Here is a 22,963-nt window from a genome sequence, read left to right as displayed (position 1 = left end):
GCCATTAGGGCCATAAACAACCCTGAACAGCTATTCCACAGAGGGGGGGTGTTGGCCACATGCCGGTCACTCACAATTCACGTGATAGATCTCCATCCCCATCCCATCCCCACTCCCCCGGTTCCCAGCAGCGCAGTTCTCTTCAGTGTTTTTCCACCAAAGATTGCAGCAAACTCCATGTAGCCAGCTATCCCACTCTCTTTTAAGTTACCCATGCATCATCAGTACAGCGGTGCTAAAACTATTGCCATTATCGAAGGAGAATTCACTAGAGCTAGTTCAAATTTACTGTCTATTAAATAACAGAATTCTTGTCTGAGACATCACTTCCTTCAACATCATTTCAAGCATGGACTGTTTGAATTAGTAGTCATAAACACTGCAGAGTCCATTTCTGGCATCACTCTCTTCAACCTGAGAGACTGGAAAAGGCAACAGACATCCTCTAACTAGCTCACTTCAGTACTGGGAGTGTGTGTGGACCAGTTTGGACCAGCTTGGACCATCCAGCCAGAACCACTTCAGTCCAGATCTCACAGGTGGTCCCTAAGACCCTTTACAAAGTTTGTGAGCACAGTAAAATTAGACCGTAATGGCATGTGGGAGAGATGCCCTATATACCAATCTAGGACATCAAGCTTGGTGAAGAGAGAGCCGAAGTGTCTGTAGAGGCAGGTTAGCGCTGAAACAACAGACAGCTAAATTGTGCTGTTTTAATAATCTTGTCAGAAAACCAACTGCAGTGCTTTTTCTCAGAGAAACTGGCAGAATAGACACAGTACTGGCCAATTACTGAACAAGCACTGAGCTGCACTCCTTTAAATATAGCACACCTCTGGGCTACAGTCCCACACTGGGAATAAAAGTCCTCACTAAGAGAAACACTGCAACCTATTTCCACGAAACAAAATCGCCCAATTTCCCCTTTTGTCCATTGAATGACAGGTTCTCATCTAGGTCAGATGAACAAGTAAAGGAAATTAGATGGAAGAGAAGAACACCGTCCGAACCAATTGGGTCATTTTAATGCGTAATCTGTAGCAGTTTGGAATATGATAATGATTCAACCAGATTGAGAGTTGAGATATGCGTACTAAACTCTTGAACTGTTCTTAATGGGAGACATTTACACTTTTAAGTGCACTCAAGTCAGAATTGTGTACAACTCATTGTGTATTAATGAGGACCCTGCTAACACCTCCTCCTACGTACCACAACCATCAGACAAACACCATTAACTTTGAGGTAGATGATATGGCTGTGAGAGCCAGAGGCTTAATGTTTTGGAGTGGCACCAATAATTATTGGATCATTATAATGAGTGAGGTCACACTAACAAGCCAAAAGTACCTGCATCTTTATATTACTAGACTATTCATTCCAGTGTGTGACCTGCTCATCACTACAGGAGGAAGAAAGAAGATAGCGATAAATGCAGTTTGTTAAATAGCCTTGTCACTTGACATGGCAGAGGTGACGTGTTGTGTTGGTCTCAGAGGTCTAGTACTCTACTGAATGCGTGGCTGACCCCTGGCTGACCCCTGTTCCATTGTTCCATTAGTTCTATAGACCTAAAAATACACAACTACATTCTACTATGACGATCTCGGTTCGACAGACACTGGGAGACAGGAAGCAAGTACAGGGTGATGATTTAATAAATAAAAGACATGGAACAAAACATGGACAGCGTCTGGACGGGGTAACGATACAACATCAATGCAAACACGGGGATCAAACTGGGGAACAGACAGATATAGAAGGGGCAATCAACAAAGTGAATGAGTCCAGGTAAGTCCAATGAGCGCTGATGCGCGATGGTAAGAGGTGTGCGCAATGATGGTAAGAGGTGTGCGCAATGATGGGCAGCCTGGCGCCCTCGAGGGCCAGGGAGGGGGAGCGGGAGCAGGCGTGACATTCTACATGCTTCAAAAGAGTAAAGGACATGTAGAGAGGTAGATTACTACAGCACGTCATTGAAAACTCAGCATCAGACGATCCCTCTGAGGACACTTATTCTTCCCTGTGAAGAATCCTTCAACCATGAGGTTGGTGTGGGGATTATGACAGGTCTGACTTGTCTAAATGGAAAACATTCACCTGAGTGCAAGACATGCATCCGATTGGAGCAGATATATAAACATTATAAGCAACCCACAAACAAGGTCTTAGAGTAGAAAAATATCTACAGTATATAGCTATACAGCTTTTTATATTTTTCTTTACCTAGCAATGTACGTTCAACATTGCCATAACAACCCAGAGCTACAGTAAAACAAGGGTGTGAAAGATTCAGAGGAATGATCCAGACGTTCTGGGAAGTGGAATGGCACGTGTCTCACTGACCACGTGACTGCTATTGGAGTTCAACAAAAACAACATGTTGTGCACGTGCTGTGTGCCACAACTTCTGTACCTTCAGTGTGGAACACCATAACCAACCCTCCACCCTCCACCCAACCAAGGATCAGTCCCAAGAGGTGACGTAAAGGCTATTCAACGATATGACCAAGGTGCTGAATACAATACACAGACTGGTCTGAAGAAAATAAGGTTGATTACATAGCTAGTTGGTTTATTTCCTACGTCTGTCTGTGTAGATATGGTGTCCACAAATAGAGTGCACTTCACACTCCTTTCTGAGGACAAAAAGTAAATAAATGAAAGCCAGGGGCTGAAATCTCATTAATTTTGAAATATACTGCACATGAGTAAGAAAAGGTATCTCTGTATTGAATTCATTCATATTAATTAATGCAGCAAGTTAAAAGTCAGCCATTAGTATAAAGCAGGGGTGTCAAACTCATTTTAGCTCAGGGGCCACATGGAGGAAAATCTATTCCCAAGTGGGCCGGACCGGTAAAATCATGGTATATATACCTTAAAAACAACAACTTCAGATTGTTTTCTTTGTTTTAATACGATCAACATAAAACATAAAGCTAGAGCCTGAGGACAGTGTGTCCAAAATAGTACAAGCACAACATCACTATTAATCATAAAACACCTCAAGTTTATTTGAAAATTCTAAAGAAAAAGAACACACAAACACACAATGCCTCAGTGATTCACAGAACTGTTTCACAGATCACAGAACTATATCAGGGTGTCATTTCTCAGGCAGAAATGTAGATAAAAATAATGAAATCCTGTTCCTCAAACAAGTGCAAGAACCACAGAGTCAAGAATAGGTTAAATATATAAATAAAATAAAATCAATTAAAAACAATAGCACATCACCATAAAAACATATAAACATAAAGCTGGAGCCTGAGGACAGTGTGTCCAAAAGCACAACATCACTATTAATCATAAAACACCTCAAGTTATTTGAAAATTCTGAGGACAAAGAACACACAAACACACAATGCCTCAGTGATTCACAGAAGTATATCACAGATCACAGAACTATATCAGGGTGTCTCATGCAGCACTTTAAGTGGGGTTGCATAGTTTATTTGACTCCTGATACCTGGCATCTTTTAGCTTTCACCAGCGCATCAATATCAGGCGTCACATCCTGAGTGGCAGCCAACTTCAGGATGTGATTCAAGTGCTTGTGCGTGAGCCTTGAGCGCAGCTTTGTTTTATTTATGCTCATTACAGAGAAAACTTGCTCACAAAGATATGTGGTTCCAAACATGCACAACAGTTTTGCAGCGAGGGCTGTCAAGTTGGGGTAACCTGGCAAGAGATTCTGATAAAATGTGTCCAAGCCAGCTGCGGCAAATTTGCCCTTCAAATCCGAGTCACACTGCAAGTCTATTATTTCAAGTTGGATGCTGACGGGCAGATCAGAGGGATTCACGGTGAATGGCGAGCAAAAAACGTTGAAGTCTTTCTCCCGTTCACCAAAAATCTGAAAGCGTTGCTCAAACTCCCGTAACAGTCCCGTTATTTTATCTTTGAACCGCTTCATGTCTGTCACATGTTGGGTCGCGCACACATTTTTCAGACAGGGGAAGTGAGCTGCATCACCACCGGCGAGATGCGTCTCCCACAATGACAGCTTCAACTTGAAAGAACGTATGCTGTCATAATAGTGCGTGACACCTTTGTTGCGCCCTTGCAGCTGTTTGTTCAAGTTATTCAGGTGCTCTGTAACATCCACCATAAATGCAAGGTCCTGCATCCATTCTGCGGAATGAAATTCTAACACTGGTTTGCCCTTTTCTTCCATGAACTGTTCAATTTCTTCTCGTAAATCAAAGAAACGCCTCAGCACAGCACCTCGGCTTAACCATCTTACCTCAGTGTGGTATGGCAGGCCATAGATGTGGTCTTTCTCTCTGAGAAGGCTGTCAAACTGACGGTGATTCAGGCTTCTGGATCGGATGAAATTAACAGTTTGGATGACCACCTTCATGACGTTATCCATCTTTAATGACTTACAACACAAAGCCTCCTGGTGCAAAATACAGTGAAAAGTCCAAAAATCACGTCCTCCATTTGCAGATTGCACTTTCTCTCTGAACTTTGTCACAACGCCTGCTTTTTTCCCCGATCATTGAGGCGCACCATCTGTAGCCAGGCTGACAGCGGGACCAGTCCACTCCGACCCTGTCCAGCGCGCCCGACGAGTGCGGTGAAAATATCAGCTGCTGTCGTTGTATCTGTCATCGGCACCAACTCCACGAACTCCTCGGTGACGGTCAATGTGTCATCAACTCCGCGGATGAAAATGGCCAGTTGTGCAACATCTGTAATGTCCGTGCTTTCATCAATTGCAACCGAAAACGCAATAAATGACTTTACTTTTTGCTTCAACTGGCTGTCCAAATCCACTGAAAGATCGGAAATCCTGTCTGCAACTGTGTTTCTTGTCAGGCTGATATTTGCAAAAGCCTGGCGCTTTTTAGGGCACACAATCTCCGCTGCCTTCATCATGCATGTTTTTACAAATTCACCCTCACTAAATGGTTTTGAAGCCACTGCGATTTCATTAGCAATGAGGTAGCTAGCTTTCACTGCAGCGTCACTGATGTCTCGGCTGTGAGTAAACACAGACTGCTGTTTCTTCAGACCCGCCAACAGTTCATTCACCTTCTCTCTTCTCCGCTGTCCTTGAAAGTTGTCTTATTTGTCCGCATGAAGACTCACATAGTGGCGACGAAGGTTACATTCTTTCAGCACTGCAACATGCTGTGAACACACCAAACATACAGCTTTCCCATTCAATTCCGTGAATAAATAGGAGGATGACCATTTTTCTTGGAACACTCTGCACTCTGCGTCCACTTTTCTCTTTTTTGACAGAGACATATTGGGGCAATGAGGGTGCCAAAGCACATAATGTTAATAGTAGAAGCCGTAATAAATATTGCGGGCAAAACAAAGTAGCTCATCCGGACTGGCAGCACTTGCTTGACCTACTTGCTCTGCCCCGGTATAAACAGTTTGGTTGCTTAACACAATTGCTATTGCACCATCCAGTGGACTCAATTGGAACAGCAGTTTATTTTATTGAATTGCAGCTCATTTTTATACTTTACAAAATCATCTTGCGGGCCGGATTAAACCCGTTTGCGGGCCTGATTCGGCCCGCGGGCCGGACGTTTGACACCCCTGGTATAAAGCATAGAAGGTAATTTCAAGTATTTTATGACAGCTGGTGAAGGAACTAACTGTGCTCTACATTATCTTCATTTCTAAGGAAACAGAGCATTAAAGCCCCACTGATCAATTAGTATACAGTAGATCAATTAGTATACAGTAGAAGTCTATGAGCCTAAAGTAGATGCCCACAGACTTGGGTCAAATACAGAACATATGTCAAATACTTTCAAATACTTGGGCTGTGTTTGATTTAGTTTGCCTGGTACAATGGAACCAATGATATATTGCACACTTAAATATACACACGCTAAATCAAGCGCACCTGAAATTCTTTCAATATGCATTCTGACCGTGGTCTGGAAGTCCATAGACCTTATAAGACTGTACAGCAATGACCGTCTCAACATCTTTGACTCTTTCCCAACAACATGTACAATAGTTTTCCAGACGTATTAGTCATTTACCATAACTGGTCTTGCTTCACAGACAGAGATATTTACGATCAAAACCGCAAAAAGACGACAGATAGTCGGGAAAATAATAGCACCTCACACGACGGGAATCCCAAGAACGCTACTTATCAGATGATAACAGCAAGTCCGGGGCATAATATTCCTGAAGTGACGCGGGTGCTGAGCAACAACATAAAGACATCAAAGACTGGTTGGTCTTTGGGGAAGGAAACGTGTGTGATTGATAGGGCACGGTGAGGCCAAGAAAAACAGAACCAGTCAGCCTGCAGAGTGTAAACACAGCCTAATGGAGCTGTCCTGTCCTGTCCTGTCTCCTCTGTTTCCTCTCTCTCTAATGCCCAGCCCACCACCGTCATACAGACCAGCACAACAGCATTCCTCAGACCATACAGCTAGGGCTACAATGGCAACTGATACAATACAGTCATACACACAAACATAAAAACACACACAGCAGCCCTGGTGGTGGGGAAGTACAGCTTTCCTCCTGCTCCTGGCTCTGAGCGCTACCTGCCGTCTGCTACACTAACACTATAGGACTGATTCAGGTCATCCTGGTGACCACAAATGGATACCACAATTAGCTTCATAAGGGAGAACGGATTTGAAGACTAAACGTAATGATATCATGTCATATTGTATAATATCATATTGTATTGTTTTGTATTGTTTCAAATCACATCAGATCACATGACATTCATATAGGGTGGGGAAAAGCCAATGTATGGAGATGAGAGGCATCAGTATCTCAGTTTGATCCAACAGCTCATTCCATTTCACAGAGGTCAGTCAGTCAGTTAGTCAGACAAGCTTTACAGTAACAGCCAGAGGAACTACAGGATGGAATGTCTACTGATGCCAAGGAAACCAAACCGGCAGATTTCTGGGAAGAAGAGAGTGTAAAAGAGAGTTACGGTTTGGATACTTGTCAAAGCTACATTAACACTGACATTGAGCCCTAGTCATTAACACACATTAGCCCTACGCGTTGTTTCGGGGAACCAATGCAATCCTTCAGGTCTCAGGCAAGGTCACACAACTGTTTCAACAAACCACCCGTTACGCACACACACACACACACGCACACGCACACACACATACACACACAGAGCTTACAGTATGTAGTTCACACCTTCAGTAGTGTGAGGAAAGTGTGACATGTGTGAGATGTATGATGCAGGTGGACACACAAGGTAAGGTGAAGTAGGAACACACTGAGCTGTATAGAGGCAGCAGTAGCACTGTGACATCCTGTACTCAGTGGTGTGAATACACTGACAGATAGACAGAGAGGGAGAGGGAGAGAGAGGGGGGGGAGTGAGTGGTGAATGAAAGAGGGAGAGAGAGAGAGAGAGAGAGAGAGAGAGAGAGAGAGAGAGAGAGAGAGAGAGAGAGAGAGAGAGAGAGAGAGAGAGAGAGAGAGAGAGAGGAGAGAGACGAGAGAGAGAGATAGAGATATAGAGATATAGAGATATAGAGAGGGAGGGGGAGATGGATGAGTGGTGCATGAAATAGGGGGAGGGAGAGAGAGAGAGAGAGAGAGAGAGAGAGAGAGAGAGAGAGAGAGAGAGAGAGAGAGAGAGAGAGAGAGAGAGAGAGAGAGAGAGAGGGAGGGGGAGATGAGTGGTGAATGAAAGAGGGAGAGAGAAAGAGAGAGGGAGAGAGAGAGAGATGTTATGACAGCAGAGGGATGCCTTTCAGAGTCATTCAGAGTCAAGTCATCTATAATACAACCTGTAATCACGTTTCACATGTTCCACTCCCTCATACAGTATACACATGCATCAGTAATGCTATGAAGCAGAGTATCATACTTCCATCAATGAAAACAAACCGTTGGAGTGACATGTGGCCTGTGAAGGCAATATCATGGATATGTAATCATCAAACAAAATACTAGTCAAAAAGAAAACAAGAACATTTCCCAAAACGAATGTGACCTTCAAAACTGTTGGTGACTAAGAGGATATAGACGTCAAAGAATACATTTTGACTGATTGCTCATACAGTGGGGGAAAAAAGTATTTAGTCAGCCACCAATTGTGCAAGTTCTCCCACTTAATAAGATGAGAGAGGCCTGTAATTTTCATCATAGGTACACGTCAACTATGACAGACAAAATGAGGAAAAAAAATCCAGAAAATCACATTGTAGGATTTTTTATGAATTTATTTGCAAATTATGGTGGAAAATAAGTATTTGGTCAATAACAAAAGTTTCTCAATACTTTGTTATATACCCTTTGTTGGCAATGACACAGGTCAAACGTTTTCTGTAAGTCTTCACAAGGTTTTCACACACTGTTGCTGGTATTTTGGCCCATTCCTCCATGCAGATCTCCTCTAGAGCAGTGATGTTTTGGGGCTGTCGCTGGGCAACACGGACTTTCAACTTCCTCCAAAGATTTTCTATGGGGTTGAGATCTGGAGACTGGCTAGGCCACTCCAGGACCTTGAAATGCTTCTTACGAAGCCACTCCTTCGTTGCCCGGCGGTGTGTTTGGGATCATTGTCATGCTGAAAGACCCAGCCACGTTTCATCTTCAATGCCCTTGCTGATGGAAGGAGGTTTTCACTCAAAATCTCACGATACATGGCCCCATTCATTCTTTCCTTTACACGGATCAGTCGTCCTGGTCCCTTTGCAGAAAAACAGCCCCAAAGCATGACGTTTCCACCCCCATGCTTCACAGTAGGTATGGTGTTCTTTGGATGCAACTCAGCATTCTTTGTCCTCCAAACACGACGAGTTGAGTTTTTACCAAAAAGTTATATTTTGGTTTCATCTGACCATATGACATTCTCCCAATCCTCTTCTGGATCATCCAAATGCACTCTAGCAAACTTCAGATGGGCCTGGACATGTACTGGCTTAAGCAGGGGGAAACGTCTGGCACTGCAGGATTTGAGTCCCTGGCGGCGTAGTGTGTTACTGATGGTAGGCTTTGTTACTTTGGTCCCAGCTCTCTGCAGGTCATTCACTAGGCCCCCCCGTGTGGTTCTGGGATTTTTGCTCACCGTTCTTGTGATCATTTTGACCCCACGGGGTGAGATCTTGCGTGGAGCCCCAGATCGAGGGAGATTATCAGTGGTCTTGTATGTCTTCCATTTCCTAATAATTGCTCCCACAGTTGATTTCTTCAAACCAAGCTGCTTACCTATTGCAGATTCAGTCTTCCCAGCCTGGTGCAGGTCTACAATTTTGTTTCTGGTGTCCTTTGACAGCTCTTTGGTCTTGGCCATAGTGGAGTTTGGAGTGTGACTGTTTGAGGTTGTGGACAGGTATCTTTTGTACTGATAACAAGTTCAAACAGGTGCCATTAATACAGGTAACGAGTGGAGGACAGAGGAGCCTCTTAAAGAAGAAGTTACAGGTCTGTGAGAGCCAGAAATATTGCTTGTTTGTAGGTGACCAAATACTTATTTTCCACCATAATTTGCAAATAAATTCATTAAAAATCCTACAATGTGATTTTCTGGATTTTTTTTTCTCAATTTGTCTGTCATAGTTGACGTGTACCTATGATGAAAATTACAGGCCTCTCTCATCTTTTTAAGTGGGAGAACTTGCACAATTGGTGGCTGACTAAATACTTTTTTTCCCCACTGTAGCTCTTCCTCATTGAAAAACAGTATTATTACACATTGGAACACAGAGTGGGAGGACAGACAAGCAGATGAGAACAGAAACAGAACATCTTTAGCAGTGGTGAAAACCGAGGTGAGTGAGTGAGTGAGTGAGTGATAGGGGAAGTATATGTTTAGCACAGCTGTGTTGAATGTCTGTCTGTGGGCAGTCAGTCAGTCTGTGGTCGGAGAGGAGCTGACTTGATGACACGGGAGCCATATGCCAGGGGAAGGGGCGTGGGGAGAGTCACGCTCCAAGCTGACAGACTAACAGGCTGGATGAGACGTTTACCAAAAACCAACAGTGTTATGTTAGGTAAGCTGATTGGCCAATGGAAAAGCTGCTTGATGGATGGATCATCCCTTTTCTATGATTCAACGGCCCCCTATTCCCTATGTAGTGCAGTAGTTTTGACCAGAGCTATGGGTCCTGGTGAAAAGAAGTGCACTATAAAGGTAATAGGGTGCTATTTGGGACGAAGCCTAGGTCTTTCTGGGGAACCTGGGTGTTGTAACGAGGTGACCTATTAACGAATGGCAACACAGTCAACAGCAGAAAGAAACCGAAAAAGACCACATAGCTTAGTGAGGCAACTGGGGAAAATGTTACTAGTCATTATTTTAACAGTCATTTAGCAGATACCTTTATCAAAAGCAACGTCTAGTTAACAGTAACACATACAGGTAACTGCCAAAATAAAGGAAACACTTGAGTAAATAAGGGATATATAGTATATTGAAAGCAGGTGCTTCCACACAGGTGTGGTTCCTGAGTTAATTAAGCAATTAACATCCCATCATGCTTAGGGTCATGTATAAAAATGCTGGGCAGGCCATTATTTTGGCTACCATGGCTATGCCCCCATAGGATGACAATGCCCCCATCCACAGGGCATGAGTGGTCACGGAATGGTTTTATGAGCATGAAAACTATGTAAACCATAAGCCATGGTTGTCTCAGTGACCAGATCTCAACCCAATTAAATACTTATGGGATATTCTGGAGCAGCGCCTGAGACAGTGTTTTCCACCACCATCAACAAAACACCAAATGAGTAGAACTTGTAGAATCTATGGCAAGGTGCATTGAATCTGTTCTGGCTCGTGGTGGACCAAGGCCCTATTAAGACAGTTTATGTTGGCGTTTCCTTTAATTTGGCAGTTACTTGTACATCAAGTATTATATGTACCCATGCCAGAATACCCACAAACACAACAGTCCAAAATGGAGAGGTACTGTCTGCCCATTATTGAGAACAGTTTGTTTTCATTTTGCAACGTTTTGCTAGTGTTCCCTACACGGTGAACATGACCCCTGGTGTTGCCAGCTCCATAACTCAAATTAATGCCAACCACAAAGGGTGTTAAGTAGTACCACTTAACCAAGAAGAGATGTACTGTAATGTACTGACGGAAAAACATGATTGAGACAAAGACACATAGTAAAAGTTCGGTTGGCATGGATGGGCACATGGGACAGATGTGTGCCAAAAGACAGATCTCCCAGTCAGCTCACTCACACATGTCCTGCTCTGCTTGCTCAAAACAGTTTGTTTGGCCGTCTTGTTTTTCTGTAACTATGGCTACATCTTTAACTAGTTTTTTATTGAATTCAAAACGAAAGCCATCATGTATTTGTGACAGAAAAGGCTAAACAAGGACATTAGTTAACATCATGGACAACACAAAGCACATGAACCAGCTGTTGTACCATGTGCCACTAGACAACATTAAGTTGTTCATTCAAAAATAATATAAATAAGACAATCACTGCCTCATGAATAATCACTCTGAAAGATGTTTGGTACGTCAACATTGATCCTAATACAAATAAGAATAAGATAAAGTTAACATATAAGACACATTTTGAACGTTATCCTATTTGTGCATCTTTGAGTGATGTTCTATCAATTCCCGGGGTCATTGAATGTTTTCATATGTATCCGAGACATTCACCGTTCAAGCAGGCAGAAATACAGCCAGTATGACGCGTTTTGCATCATATGACATGAAAACATTAAATGACCCCGGGAATTGATAGAACATCACTCAGAGACGCACAAATAGGATAACGTTCAAAATGGGTGAATCTTTCCTTTAATTTGTCTTATATGTTAACTTTATCTTATTCTCATTGTTCTGAATGTGCAATTTTGCATTTCTATAAAGACTTTATTGTAGCAACTAAATACAATATCATTTTAGCCAGCTACATTCGTTCGCAGCGACACCGTTTTTCAAACAAAGTCAACACCACAGCCATTGCTAGCTAGCCAACACTACCAGCTAGCAGTACTGTAGCAGCTAAATACAATATAATTTTAGTCAATGAGAATTTTGCAACATAAAGCTTCCCTTTCTGAACATTTGAGATGTGTAGTCCACTTGTGTAGCTAGCATGACTGACTTTGTGCTAGCTAGCCAACGTTTAATTATTACTGCGTTATGAAAGGAACTAGACACGGACACGAATTATCTGTTTAGTGTGTTAACACACTATTGGTAGTTTGTTGTAACCAAGTATTGGTGCTAAACCGTGTGTTATTGGATGCTAGCATGCTAGTTAACTATGGCGTCATAGGATACGGTGCCCTGGGCGGTTTTTCATGGAAGAATACTGTACCAAGTTAGCTAGCTGAATAAAGTAAGTTAGAGTCTATTCCTAGAAACATTGAACCGCTGTAGTTTACAACAATTATAATTTCTAAAGTGGAAGTTGGGAGAGTTATATTCGGGTGTTTCAGTGAAACAATTATAGTTTCTGAGGTGGAAGTTGGGAGAGTTATATTTGGGAGTTGTGGTGAGGGAGGCCCCGCTCTCTCCTTTCCCAGATGTTTAGTTAATTTCATTCCGATCTCCTCTGCATTATTGTAGCCATTTGCTGCAGCCTGTCAACTATGCCTCTGCCTATCCCTGTTCTCTCCTCTCCGCACAGGCTACACAAACGCCTCACACTGCGTGGCTGCTGCCTCTCTAACCTGGTGGTCCCTGCACGCACCACCCAATTGGAATTCCAGGTCTCAGGCAGCCTCTGGAACTGCCGTTCTGCTGCCAACAAGGCAGACTTCATCCCAGCCTATGCTACCCTCCAGTCCCTCGACTTCTTGGCGCTGACGGAAACATGGATTACCACTGGAAACACTGCTACTCCTACTGCTCTCTCCTCGTCTGACCATGTGTTCTCGCATACCCCGAGAGCATCTGGTCAGCGGGTGGTGGCACAGGAATCCTCATCTCTCCCAAGTGGACATTCTAAATTTTTCCCCTAACCCATCTGTCTATCTCCTCATTTGAATTCCATGCTGTCACAGTCACTAGCCCATTTAAGCTTAATATCCTTGTCATCTATCGCCCTCCAGGTTCCCTTGGAGAGTTCATCAATGAGCTTGACGCCTTGATAAGTTCCTTTCCTGAGGATGGCTCACCCCTCACAGTTCTAGGGGATTTCAACCTCCCTACGTCTACATTTGACTCATTTCTCTCTGCCTCCTTCTTTCCACTCCTCTCCTCTTTTGACCTCACCCTCTCACCATCCCCCCCCTACTCACAAGGCAGGCAATACGCTTGACCTCATCTTTACTAGATGCTGTTCTTCTACTAATCTCACTGCAACTCCCCTCCATGTCTCCGACCACTACTTTGTATCCTTTTCTCTCTCGCTCTCCTCCAACACTACTCACTCTGCCCCTACACAGATGGTAATGCGCCGCCGCAACCTTCGCTCTCTCTCTCCCGCTACTCTCTCCTCTTCCATCCTATCATCTCTTCCCTCTGCTCAATCCTTCTCCCTCCAATCTCCTGATTCTGCCTCCTCAACCCTCCTCTCCTCCCTTTCTGCATCCTTTGACTCTCTATGTCCCCTATCCTCCCGGCCGGCTCGGTCCTCCCCTCCAGCTCCGTGGCTTGATGACTCATTGCGAGCTCACAGAACAGAGCTCCGGGCAGCTGAGCGAAAATGGAAGAAAACTAGACTCCCTGCGGACCTGGCATCTTTTCACTCCCTCCTCGCTACATTTTCTTCATCTGTTTCTGCTGCTAAGGCCACTTTCTAACACTCTAAATTCCAAGCATCTGCCTCTAACCCTAGGAAGCTCTTTGCCACATTCTCCTCCCCTGCTGAATCCCCCCCCCCTCCTCAACCACTTTGAAAAGAAGGTTGATGACATCCGATCCTCGTTTGTTAAGACAAATGACACTGCTGGTCCTGCTCACACTGCCCTACCCTATGCTTTGACTTCTTTCTCCCCTCTCTCTCCAGATAAAATCTTGCGACTTGTGACTGCAGGCCGCCCAACAACCTGCCCGCTTGACCCTATCCCCTCCTCTCTTCTCCAGACCATCTCCGGTGACCTTCTCCCCTACCTCACCTCGCTGATCAACTCATCCTTGACCGCTGGCTATGTCCCTTCCGTCTTCAAGAGAGCGAGAGTTGCACCCCTTCTCAAAAAACCAACACTCGATCCCTCTGATGTCAACAACTACAGACAAGTATCCCTTCTTTCTTTTCTTTCCAAAACTATTGAGCGTGCCGTCTTTAGCCAACTCTCTTGCTTTCTCTCTCAGAATTCTTGATCCAAACCAGTCAGGTTTCAAGACTGGTCATTCAACTGAGACTGCTCTTCTCTGTGTCACGGAGGCTCTCCGCACTGCTAAAGCTAACTCTCTCTCCTCTGCTCTTGTCCTTCTAGACCTGTCTGCTGCCTTTGATACTGTGAACCATCAGATCCTCCTCTCCACCCTCTCCGAGCTGGGCATCTCCGGCGCGGCTCACTCTTGGATTGCGTCCTACCTGACCGGTCGCTCCTACCAAGTGGCGTGGCGAGAAGCTGTCTCCGCACCACGTGCTCTCACCACTGGTGTCCCCCAGGGCTCAGTTCTAGGCCCTCTCCTATTCTCGCTATACACCAAGTCACTTGGCTCTGTCATATCCTCACATGGCCTCTCCTATCATTGCTACGCTGACGATACACAACTAATCTTCTCCTTTCCCCCTTCTGATAACCAGGTGGCGAATAGCATCTCTGCATGTCTGGCAGACATATCAGTATGGATGACGGATCACCACCTCAAGCTGAACCTTGGCAAGACGGAGCTGCTCTTCCTCCCAGGGAAGGACTGCCCGTTCCATGATCTCGCCATCACGGTTGACAACTCCGTTGTGTCCTCCTCCCAGAGTGCGAAGAGCCTTGGCGTGACCCTGGACAACACCCTATCGTTCTCCGCTAACATCAAGGCGGTGACCCGATCCTGTAGGTTCATGCTCTACAACATTCGGAGAGTACGACCCTGCCTTACACAGGAAGCGGCACAGGTCCTAATCCAGGCACTTGTCATCTCCTGTCTGGATTACTGCAACTCGCTGTTGGCTGGGCTCCCTGCCTGTGCCATTAAACCCCTACAACTCATCCAGAATGCCGCAGCCCGTCTGGTGTTCAACCTTCCCAAGTTCTCTCACGTCACCCCGCTCCTCCGCACACTCCACTGGCTTCCAGTTGAAGCTTGCATCTGTTACAAGACCATGGTGCTTGCCTATGGAGCTGTGAGGGGAACGGCACCTCCGTACCTTCAGGCTCTGATCAGTCCCTACACCCAAACGAGGGCATTGCATTCATCCACCTCTGGCCTGCTGGCTCCCTTCCTCTGCGGAAGCATAGTTCCCGCTCAGCCCAGTCAAAACTGTTCGCTGCTCTGGCACCCCAATGGTGGAACAAGCTCCCTCACGACGCCAGGACAGCGGAGTCACTCACCACCTTCCGGAGACATTTGAAACCCCACCTCTTTAAGGAATACCTGGGATAGGATAAAGTAATCCTTCTACCCCCCCCCAAAAAAACAAAAAAAACAATTGTAAAGTGGTTATGCCACTGGCTATAAGGTGAATGCACCAATTTGTAAGTCGCTCTGGATAAGAGCGTCTGCTAAATGACGTAAATGTAAATGTAATGTTCACGTGTAGCTCAGTTGGTAGAGCATGGTGCTTGCAATGCCAGGGTTGTGGGTTCGATTCCCACAGGGGGCCAGTATGAAACATTTATGCACTCACTAACTGTAAGTTGCTCTGGATAAGAGCGTCTGTAAAAATGTGAATCTTTCCTTTAAGTCCAGTGCCATAAAAGTAAAGGTTTGACTCAAATTGCTCTGTCTCCTTGGGTTAGTAACAGTTGTCACTGTGGTTCTTTCCTCAATGCGTGAAAAGCCCCTCTCTAACTGGAAAGAAATGCATTCTCCAGTCAGTGTCTGTGAACCACATCAGAAACAGTGGGAGATTCTAAGCGAATAAGAAATAAGTCCACAATTCACAATGAAATTGTGAAGTGTGATTGGTAAAAGTGCCAAGTTTCAGAGTGGATATAAACTCCAGCTAGGTTGTTGCAGATGTACTGTCCTACAGAGAATTCAGTACTAACCAGTGTGCCACATTTGTGTGAGAGAGAGAGAGAGAGAAAGGAAGAGAGAGAGAGAGAAAGGAAGAGAGAGAGAGAGAGAGAGAGAGAGAGAGAGAGAGAGAGAGAGAGAGAGAGAGAGAGAGAGAGAGAGAGAGAGAAAGGGAGAGAGAGAGAGAGAGAGAGAGAGAGAGAGAGAGAGAGAGAGATGGGAGGGGGGGGCAAAGAGAACATGAGGTAGCGTTATAGCGGCAACTGCAGTGTAGTGTCGGCTACCTGGGAGCAGAGGTCATCCAACACTATGTGTCTGGCCAGGTCTCCTCTGAGATTAATTAGGAACCAGCTCTAAGAGGGGGTGGTTTGTGTATGTATGTGTGTGTGTGTGTGAGAGAGAGAGATTGGAGCCCAGATTAGGAGAAGATGATAGAACAGACATTTAGTCGAGGGACAGTAGAGCACCATATCTACGTTACAATCTATAAGTGGTTAGGCTGGTATGTACACAATGCATATTGGACTACATCTGTGTGTCTCTTTCTCTCTAATGCTTTTCCGACAGAATGAGATATAACATCTCAGGCATGTCAGCTCTGACTGAACACCAAGTGAGACATCAGTAACTTCAGACTGGAGAAAGGCTCTGCTACTTCCCAGACAAACCTCTCAGGATTCAGAGTGTTAACAGAATGGAACAGCACAGAGAGACAACCTAGGGAGGGCTTGGGTGAATACACATGTCACTATTTCTGAATCCAAGGGCTGCAGGAAAAAAAGGACCAGGTCAATCATAAACGTATAATAAATGTCTTACAGTCTGACCTGACCTGAACAAAGTACAATAGCAACATGCATTTGTTTCTAAGCCAGAATACATATTTAGCATCTCCTAAAGCATCTTAACTGAAGTGCCGTTGAGATCACAAGATGGCAACACAATTCTGTAACTGCCAACACTTTCTTAATCAGCACAATTTGTTATGGCAACTTGCCTAGAAAGATGCTGAGATAGTAAATACGACAGATTGGGGATGTTTAGGACATCATGTTTATTACCCTACCTGTCCTACAGTATTTGAGCACGTCAAATTTTATTAGCTACAATATCGGTACATTTGAAACACTGCATAAGGCAATAGACACAGCAACAATTTTCCAATGGCTTGCAGAATTTGAAGCACTATAGTATGTTTTTTTCTGCTGAGGCAGATTTGACAACAGCAGTTTTGGGGGAGGGGGATGTATAGGGATTAAGAGTCTTCTCCACCGAGGTTAGAGTGCAATTACCAGCGATTTGAAGACTGCTGAACGAGGTGTGAAACAATCGAACGTTATAAATCAACTCTGTGTTTCAGCTTGGTCATGAGTAATGCCATGCTGACACACACACACACACACACACACACACACACACACACGCACACACACACACACACACACACACACACACACGCCCACCCACATTCAGAAAAACCTCAGCCCTATGAAGCAGCTATCACAACAAGATTAACTACACCAATCTGTTCAAGCTAACAAACTCCACATTGATACCTCAACCTTATGGTAACCTTGAATTAACATGTCAGAATAGCGAGTAACAAGGTACATTAAGACAGTTCCTTCAGCAGAAATATCAAAACGTCAATAAAATGCAAATTAATTACTTAAAAATCATACAATGTGATTTTCTGGATTTTTGTTTTAGATTCCGTCTCTCACAGTTGAAGTGTAGCTATGATAAAAATTACAGACCTCTACATGCTTTGTAAGTAGGAAAACCTGCAAAATCGGCAGTGTATCAAATACTTTTTCTCCCCACTGTATATATATATATATATATATGTATGTATATATATATATATATATATATATATATATATATATATATATACATATACATATCTTTATTTTTGATAGAAACACAATCATAGCTTTTGTATGTGCTCACTCATTTCCATAGAAGTTGTGTACTTGTCTTTTGTGAAATAACCATTGAGACACCATAGCCAACTAATTTATTATACAAGCACATTATGGATGGGGTTAGAAATGGGAAGAGACAAATGTCTTACAGATAAAGACATGACGATGTGTCATCTAGAGACACTATCAGGGATATTGTCCATATCTTGACAAAATCAGTCACTCAAAGAACTTCAGAAGCTCCCTTCAGTCACGAGTCAAAAAGGGGCAAAGGAGGAGAGAGGTTTTACTGACAGGGCTGTGGTGCAACCATTACAGAATGATGCGCTGCGGGGCAATCAGTAGGAATGATTAAAACTACAAAGAGATGCCATGTGCCTGTCAAATCATGGGTTTGAGGGGTAAGGCAGCGCCACGTGAGTAAAACACACATACACACACACATGCACGCTCCAGCACGCGCGCACTCACACATGCACGCACACACACACTCATTCCCCACCTCCCTTTACGCTCAACCCTCAGTGGACATGAGTGATGAAGAAGGGAGCAGTGATTATTGACCATAATCATCCCAGACCTGGTCTACGTCCCAAATGGCACCCTATTCCCTCCATCGTGCACTACTTTTGACCAGTATATATGGAATAGGGTGCAATTTGGGACACAGATTTTGGATGAGAATAAAGGCCATTTAAGGTGTGAACAAGTGACCCCTTGAGACAGCAGAGCGTCACCTCTCAGGTCCTTGGGTATGATTGAAGTTGACCTTCCTATAGATGGACCAGACCTCAATCAGGGACAACCCGTGACCAAGACAACCCACCCATCCGCCCGCCTGCCTGCAGCACTTTTTATTGTCGCATTCAAGTTCCACTCTCTCAAAATAATAATAGAAATCCATGTAAAAAGAACCAACATTATATTCATGGGCTTTGCTTTGTGTGATATTAACTGAAGAACGTGTTATGAAAATAACTTATGATGATTGACATTTTCAGGTCATCCATTGGTGTAAATCACTGCAATAATGGTCTTTACCAGTCATTTCCTTCAGAATGAGTACATTCAATTGACCTAGTTCTTTAACTGAGAGGCTACGATAATGTGTTACCCCCTAGCTTCAGTTTTCAGGGTGGTTTGACTATTTTCATCTCTCTCTCTATCTCTCTCTCTCTCTCTCTCTCTCTCTCTCTCTCTCTCTCTCTCTCTCTCTCTCTCTCTCTCTCTCTCTCTCTCTCTCTCTCTCTCTCTCTCTCTCTCTCTCTCTCTCTCTCTCTCCAATGATAATAAGTTCATACTGTTCTGATACACCTATGATAAGAGGTACTCCTTTGAGACAAACATTGTGAAACAAATTAAATGAAATCTAGAACATGTCTCTCCCACCAGCTGCATCTCCACCAGGGGGTCTATGAATAGACCCAGTGTGCTACGTGATACGGAGGCCCTTAGGGTATAGCATCTTGAAAACGTGACTGAGAACAGAAAGAGAACGTATCTAACTGAAGTCACCTCTCTGCCATGTGAAACATAAATATAACTGCAAAACTACAGTACAGGAAAACAACAAAAGGAATACGAAAACACATGAGAACCATTATTTGAACATCACGTACACATAATTAACAATCCATTGCAATGGTCTGTATGTTGTTTTCTTGTACAACTCTGTTCCTGCAAAGAAAAATGTCTTGTCACTATGGGAAAAAATTATCATAACAAAGGGTTTCAGGAAAGGAAGGAAAAAGTCTCTACAGCCAGATTCTCATTATCTAGGAGAAAGAGAGAAGTGATGAGGATAAAAGCCATCCTAGACATCTTTCCAGCTCTGGATCCATAACTCCTGCAAACTGAAAGATATGCAAACTGGAAGAAAAGGAAGGAGCTGAGGTATCATATGACACTCATTGAAAGAGAGAGATACACAGACAGTGTAGTAGTACAGTACATCAGAGAACAGAAGGACAGAGTGATATATATCCCAAGTGGCTCAGGCACGCCTACCTGTTTGGCTGAGCTGAGAGGTACTCCTGCTTTTCCGCGAAAGGCCAACCACTGCCGCCATTTTGGCACCAATACTGGAGCGTCTCTTCTTGTCCCCGTCCCCGCCTACCATGCCCACGCCCGTGTCCGATTGGCTGCCGTCCGTCTTCTCCAGGTTGCACATGTCTCCACCGATGCTTGTGCTCTTGGTCATGTTCATACTCCCTGACGACGTGCCCAACTGCCTGTTTTTCATTTTGGACGTAAAGTCACTGTCAGCGACGCACCACCATTACAGGGGCAGGCCAGGACAGACAGGATAGAGGAGAAGGAGAGGTAGAGGAGAGGAAGAGGAGGTAGAGGAGAGGAAGAGGAGAGGTATAGGTAGAGGAGAGGTAGAGGTAGAGGAGAGAAAGAGGAGAGGTAGAGGAGAGGAGACAGGAGAGGAGACAGGAGAGGAGATAAGAGGAGACATAGGAGGAGAGGAGACAGAGGAGGAGAGGAGAGGAGGCAGAGGAGGAGAGGAGAGGAGACAAGGGAGGAGAGGAGTCAGAGAAGGAGAGGAGACAGAGGAGGAGTGAAGAGGAGACAGAGGAGGAGAGGAGTCAGAGGAGGAGAGGAGAGGAGACAGAGGAGGAGAGGAGAGGAGATAGAGGGGGAGAGGAGACAGAGGAGGAGAGGAGAGGAGGCAGAGGAGGAGAGGAGAGGAGAGGAGACAAGGGAGGAGAGGAGACAGAGAAGGAGAGGAGACAGAGGAGGAGAGAAGAGGAGACAGAGGAGGAGAGGAGTCAGAGGAGGAGAGGAGAGGAGACAGAGGAGGAGAGGAGAGGAGACAGAAGAGGAAAGGAGAGGAGACAGAGGAGGAGAGGAGAGGAGACAGAGGAGGAGAGGAGCAAAGACAGAGGAGGAGAGGAGAGGAGGCAGAGGAGGAGAGGAGAGGAGACAGAGAAAGAGAGGAGAGAGAGGAGGTGAGGAGAGGAGCCAGAGGAGGAGAGGAGACAGAAGAGGAGAGGAGAGGAGACAGAGAAGGAGAGGAGAGGACACAGAGGAGGAGAGGAGAGGAGCCAGAGGAGGAGAGGAGACAAAGGAGGAGAGCAGAGGAGGCAGAGGAGGAGAGGAGAGGAGCCAGGGGAGGAGAGGAGATAGAGGAGGAGAGGAGAGGAGGCAGAGGAGGAGAGGAGAGGAGACAAGGGAGGAGAGGAGACAGAGAAGGAGAGGAGACAGAGGAGGAGTGAAGAGGAGACAGAGGAGGAGAGGAGTCAGAGGAGGAGAGGAGAGGAGACAGAGGAGGAGAGGAGAGGAGACAGAAGAGGAAAGGAGAGGAGTCAGAGGAGGAGAGGAGAGGAGACAGAGGAGGAGAGGAGCGAAGACAGAGGAGGAGAGGAGAGGAGAGGAGGCAGAGGAGGAGAGGAGAGGAGACAGAGAAAGAGAGGAGAGAGAGGAGGTGAGGAGAGGAGCCAGAGGAGGAGATGAGACAGAAGAGGAGAGGAGAGGAGGCAGAGGAGAGGAGAGGAGACAGAGAAGGAGAGGAGAGGACACAGAGGAGGAGAGGAGAGGAGCCAGAGGAGGAGAGGAGACAAAGGAGGAGAGCAGAGGAGGCAGAGGAGGAGAGGAGAGGAGCCAGGGGAGGAGAGGAGATAGAGGAGGAGAGAAGACAAGGACAGGATTCAGCTACAGTAGTCTAGGACTTAGGGAATACGTTTAGGGGTTCAAGGTCCTCTGGCTAAACTTCCCACAGATGGGTCATGCACTGCATGGTAGGCTGGTTGATTGATACATGAATATTTCAAAAATGATTTGCAGTAATTTACTCATGGCTGTTTTACTGCTTTTGTGATTATTGTAAAATAAGTACATATACAAAAACGAAAAGTGAATTCAACTAACATGCAGAGAGGTACAGTAAAAGCCTGTGACACCTTGTTCCTACTTCAACCATCTAAAATTAAACAGTCATATTGTTTTGAACAACAAAAGAGCCTTCACCTTTTTAAGAAATAAGACATCTCAATTCTAAAGTTCTAACTTCTGGTCTACCTTTTATCCCCCTTCTCTGCTTCAGATGAGCCATTCATTATGACAGCCAATTTCTCCTTATGTATTCTCCTCAGGATTCAAATTATCAAAGAGAAGACCAGAAGTTTGACCCTGATTCGGGAGCACGCTTACAATTCGTGGAAGAGTTCATTTCAGTGCTGCTGAGAAATTTTTCACAAACAAACCTTTTCTATTTCTGGTTGAAAGGAAATAGTAGAAATGAAGGTCTCATTTTGGCTCACAGTGCTAGATTTAAAGTTTGAGAGACAAATGATATCCTGTGTCATGGATTTCAAGTCCTAATGAGTATAAATGAGTATAAATACGTGGTAAAGAGCCCCTGAGGATAGGAGTCCTCTAAAACTGCGGCTGACCTATTAAACGCAATTGTCTCATCCATCCAGACATTAACAATTACTTCTTCAATTATTTCAGTTAGGCTCCTCTCCTTCTCTCCCATCTCTACCATTCACGTCTGTGGCGTTAGTGCTCTATTCAGTTTGAAGCTGTTACCTAGACTACTTCCCTTAACTGATCTTAAGGTGATTATGTAGGGCTCATGTATTCAATTAATGGATGTTTCTGCTTCTGTATGAACTGAAAACTTCCACTGGGTTCGTCCATATCGGCTGTAGATACTGAACTGAAAGTGGCACAGTAAATACATCTAAGTGATTATTTTATCCTCATATAATTTAGCCTACATTAGTTATTTACAAAAAGAACAGATAATACATGCTACAATTCACTAAAAATGGATTACTCTGTTTAACAATGAGTTTCTATCACCCAGCACTACATATACAGTGGGGAGAACAAGTATTTGATACACTGCCGATTTTGCAGGTTTTCCTACTTACAAAGCATGTAGAGGTCTGTACTTTTTATCATAGGTACACTTCAACTGTGAGAGACGGAATCTAAAACAAAAATCCAGAAAATCACATTGTATGATTTTTAAGGAATTAATTTGCATTTTATT

General features: G+C 44.5%; 1 protein-coding gene across 8 annotated transcripts in view; it reads right to left on the bottom strand.

The window, feature by feature from the left end:
- The window catches only part of LOC121586055 (regulating synaptic membrane exocytosis protein 4), a 69,377-nt gene that overhangs the window by 11,856 nt on the left and 34,558 nt on the right, over positions 1–22,963 (bottom strand). For 6 of the 8 annotated variants that reach the window (XM_045218278.1, XM_045218277.1, XM_045218274.1 and 3 more), the window contains one exon: positions 19,966–20,189. The exons of the other annotated variants lie outside the window; for them this stretch is intronic. In XM_045218278.1, the coding sequence (XP_045074213.1) occupies positions 19,966–20,189 (224 nt within the window). The remainder of the gene's footprint in view (positions 1–19,965; positions 20,190–22,963) is intronic. 8 annotated transcript variants of the gene reach the window in all.

The sequence above is a fragment of the Coregonus clupeaformis genome, unplaced genomic scaffold, assembly GCF_020615455.1.
Source record: "Coregonus clupeaformis isolate EN_2021a unplaced genomic scaffold, ASM2061545v1 scaf1474, whole genome shotgun sequence".
Classification (NCBI taxonomy): Eukaryota; Metazoa; Chordata; class Actinopteri; order Salmoniformes; family Salmonidae; genus Coregonus; species Coregonus clupeaformis.
Note: the sequence above shows the minus strand (reverse complement) of the source record. Positions and strands in the feature narration are given on the sequence as shown.